This window comes from Morus notabilis, unplaced genomic scaffold (assembly GCF_000414095.1).
Source record: "Morus notabilis unplaced genomic scaffold, ASM41409v2 Scaffold1285, whole genome shotgun sequence".
In the NCBI taxonomy this organism is placed as follows: domain Eukaryota; kingdom Viridiplantae; phylum Streptophyta; class Magnoliopsida; order Rosales; family Moraceae; genus Morus; species Morus notabilis.
Genome location: NW_010362783.1, coordinates 352,591 through 356,480, shown reverse-complemented (window position 1 = coordinate 356,480; position 3,890 = coordinate 352,591). Strand labels below are relative to the sequence as shown.

At 34.2% G+C, this 3,890-nt stretch overlaps 1 protein-coding gene across 1 annotated transcript in view; it reads right to left on the bottom strand.

The window, feature by feature from the left end:
• The window catches only part of LOC112092461, a 6,219-nt gene extending 2,385 nt beyond the window's left edge, over positions 1-3,834 (bottom strand). The window contains exons 1-3 of the mRNA XM_024168687.1: positions 2,454-3,834; positions 730-2,239; positions 233-603 (exon numbers count right to left, since the gene is read on the bottom strand). Of these exons, the coding sequence (XP_024024455.1) occupies positions 233-603; positions 730-2,239; positions 2,454-3,773 (3,201 nt within the window). The 5' untranslated portion in view covers positions 3,774-3,834. The remainder of the gene's footprint in view (positions 1-232; positions 604-729; positions 2,240-2,453) is intronic.
• Between the last annotated feature and the right edge of the window lie 56 nt (positions 3,835-3,890).

Below are 3,890 nucleotides of genomic sequence, written 5' to 3'. Positions count from 1 at the left end.
TATGCATGCACTTTGAAAACTCTTCACAAAGGATAACATTAGTAGAACTAAAAATAATATCATCAACATAAATTTGTACAATAATTAGATCCTCACCCTTTGTTTGTGTAAATAGTGTAGTATCAACTTTTCCAATTGAAAATCCATTTTGGAGTAAAAATTTACTAAGTCTGTCATACCAAGCTCTAGGAGCTTGCTTTAAACCATATAAAGCCTTTTTCAATTTAAAAACATGATCCGGACACTTGTGATCTTGAAAACCGGGTGGTTGTTCTACATATACTTCTTCTACAATGTATCCATTAAGAAAAGCACTTTTAACATCCATTTGATAAAGAGTGAACTCTTTGTGGGATGCAAAGGCTAATAACATTCTAATGGATTCTAATCTAGCAACTGGTGCAAAGGTTTCTTCATAATCTATTCCTTCTTCTTGATTGAAACCTTGGGCCACTAGTCTAGCCTTGTTTCTCACAATCACTCCGTGCTCATCTCTCTTATTTCTAAAGACCCACTTGGTGCCAATCACAGATTGAGTACTAGGTCTAGGGACTAAATCCCATACATCACTTCTTTCAAATTGATTTAGCTCTTCTTGCATCGCTAAAATCCAAAATTCATCATTTTCGGCATCTTTAAAACTTTTTGGTTCAATTTGTGAAAGAAAAGCTAAATTATTCCAAACATTTTTAAGTGATGATCTAGTAACCACTCCTTGTGAGATGTCACCTAAGATTTTATCTTTAGGATGAGAGGTACTATACCTCCATTCCTTCGGTAGTTGATTGGATGTACTATCTTGTTTTGAATCATTAACTTGATCCTCTTGACGTTGTGGTGTGTTGTAGGTTTGAGGTTCTTTCTCCTTGGGATCCATTGCTTCTTTGTCATTCAACTCCATATTGCTCATTTTATGCTCCAAACCTAAATCATCATCATCTAGACTTTTCTCCACAAAGGTGTTAGTTTCATCAAATACGACATGCATGGATTCTTCTACAACTAAAGTTCTTTTATTAAATACTCTATAAGCTTTGCTAGTAGTAGAATAACCAAGAAAAATTCCAACATCGGATTTTGCATCAAATTTTCCCAAGTTGTCTTTGGTGTTTAAAATAAAACATTTGCAACCAAAGACTCTAAAATAACCAATGTTGGGTTTTCTACCCTTCCAAAGCTCATATGGAGTTTTATCCATTTTTGGTCTAATAAGAACTCTATTTACAATGTAACAAGAAGTGTTAACCGCCTCGGCCCAAAAGTATTTTGGTAATCCATTTTCATTTAACATAGACCTAGCCATTTCTTGTAGAATTCTATTTTTCCTTTCAACAACACCATTTTGTTGTGGTGTTCTTGGTGTCGAGAAATTATGTTTATACCCATTCTCATTACAAAGTGTTTCAAAAGCATCATTATCAAATTCTCCACCGTGATCACTTTTAATGGTAGTAATTAGATAACCTTGCTCATTTTGAACTCTTTTGCAAAAATATAAAAATGTTTTCAATGCCTCATCTTTAGTTGCTAAGAAGATTACCCATGTATATCTTGAAAAATCATCAACAATGACAAATGCATAATGTTTTCCACCAAGACTTGTTGTTCTTGATGGACCAAATAGATCCATGTGAAGCAATTGCAAAGGTCTTGTTGTAGAGATTTCTAAAATAGATTTGAAAGAGGTTCGAACTTGCTTTCCAAATTGACATGCATCGCAAATTTTATCCTTTTGAAAAGGAAGGTTTGGTAATCCTCTAACAACTTCTTTTCTAGAAAGTTTTGAAAGTAGGTGCATGCTAGCATGACCAAGTCTTCTATGCCAAAGCCAAGAATCATCATTTAAAACGGAAAGGCATTGATTTTTATATGATAACTTTTCAATATCTATTGTATAAACATTTTCACTTCTATCACCAATAAACACCACTTCATTATTGCAAACATTTTCAATCAAACATTTTGATGATTCAAAAACAACTCGGTATCCCTTATCGCACAATTGGCTAATACTAAGTAAGTTATGTTTCAAATTATCAACAAGAAATACATTTTCAATTAAGGGAGAGGCACTATTACCGACATCGCCAACTCCAAGAATTTTTCCTTTTGTGTTGTCGCCAAATGTCACACGTCCTCCGTTTTTCCTTGTGAAGTTTTTAAGTAAGGAAAGGTCTCCCGTCATGTGTTTTGAGCATCCGCTATCTAAAAACCACTTGACCTTTTCCTCTCTTGGCTCCTACAAGGCAAAATCAAGTTTTGATTTTTGGTACCCACATAAATTTGGGTCCTTGAGGGTTAGTTCTTGAAACTTGTTTGGTTTCAAAATATGTGTTCTTTTTAATGGCACATGAGAAAGATGTGTGGCCATTTTGATTACAATAAGTGCACACATATTTTGAATCCGATGTTGATGCTTTGACAAAATAGTTTTTAAAATATTTTTGTTTTACATGAGTCTTGTAACCAATACCTCCTTTGTTGAAAACGCATCTTTGTCCACCAAGCATTTGATCAAAGTTTTTCTTTCCATTGGTGAACTTCAAAATGATCTTTGTCAAATCATCAACCTTTTCTTTTAAGGAGACATTTTCACATAATATCGTACTTTTCTCATTTGTCAACAATGTGATTTCTTTCTTAAGTAGTTCTATAGTTTTTCTATGAGATGCATTTCTATGAGCAAGTTTAGTATATTCTTCATGTAATTCGGAAAATGCATGTTCTATATCCTCATTTGAAAAAGGTATAATACTATTTTCCTCGATATGAAGTTTAGAATTTGAGGTTACCTCATTATCATCAATGGCCATGAAGCACATATTTGCTATTTCTTCTTGCTCATCACTATCGGATTCTCCGAGCTCTAATTCATCCCAAGTTGCTTGGAGAACCTTTTTGAGTTCATCTCTTTTGGAGCTCTTCTTGTTGCTCCTTTTGAGAGGACACTCCGTCCTTTTGTGTCCGGGCTTCTTGCAATCATAGCAAATGATTTCATCTCTTTTAATTTTATCTCCCCTTTCTTCATTTCTTCTTGAGCTCTTGCCTTGGTTATACTTATTGTAGAATCTCTTGTATTTCTTGGTGAATAGGGAGATCATTTCCTTGTCTAATTGATCAAGTTCGTCTTCTTCCTCATGTTCATTAACTTCTTCTTGGATTGAAGCTTTCAATGCTATTCCCTTTTTCTTCTTATCATCTTCTTCCTTGTCTTTCATTCGCGAAAGTTCATGAGTCATTAAAGATCCGATCAAGTCATCGAGAGAGATAGTTGATAGGTGTTTCATTTCCTCCAATGTGGTTCTCTTGACACTCCATGACTTAGGCAATGACCTCACGATCTTGTTCACCAATTCACTTTCCTTGAACGGTCTGTCAAGAGAATTTAAACCATTAACTATATCGGTGAATCGTGTGTACATAGAGGTGATTGATTCATCATCTTTCATTTCGAACATTTCGTATGCACGAACGAGATGATTTATCTTAGTTTCTTTTACTTGGTTTGTACCCTCATGTATTACTTCTAAAGTATGCCATATGGCTTGTGCAGACTTACATGAAGTGATCCTATTAAACTCATTTCTATCTAAAGCACAATACAAAATGTTCATAGTTTTAGCATTTAAGGATAATTTTCTTTCATCATCTTCATCATATTCACTAGGGTCCTTAGGAACTAATTTATCTTCATTTCTCTTTGTGGGAACAAATGGACCATTTTCGACATTTCGCCATAAGGCATAATCGATAGATTGTAAATAAATTCTCATTCTTACTTTCCAATAATTATAATCAACCCCATTAAAAAGAGGAGGTCTATGTGTGGATTGACCTTCCATGTTTTGAAAGTTTTGTGTAGCCATGCTCAAGATTGTAAAATCTTTTCC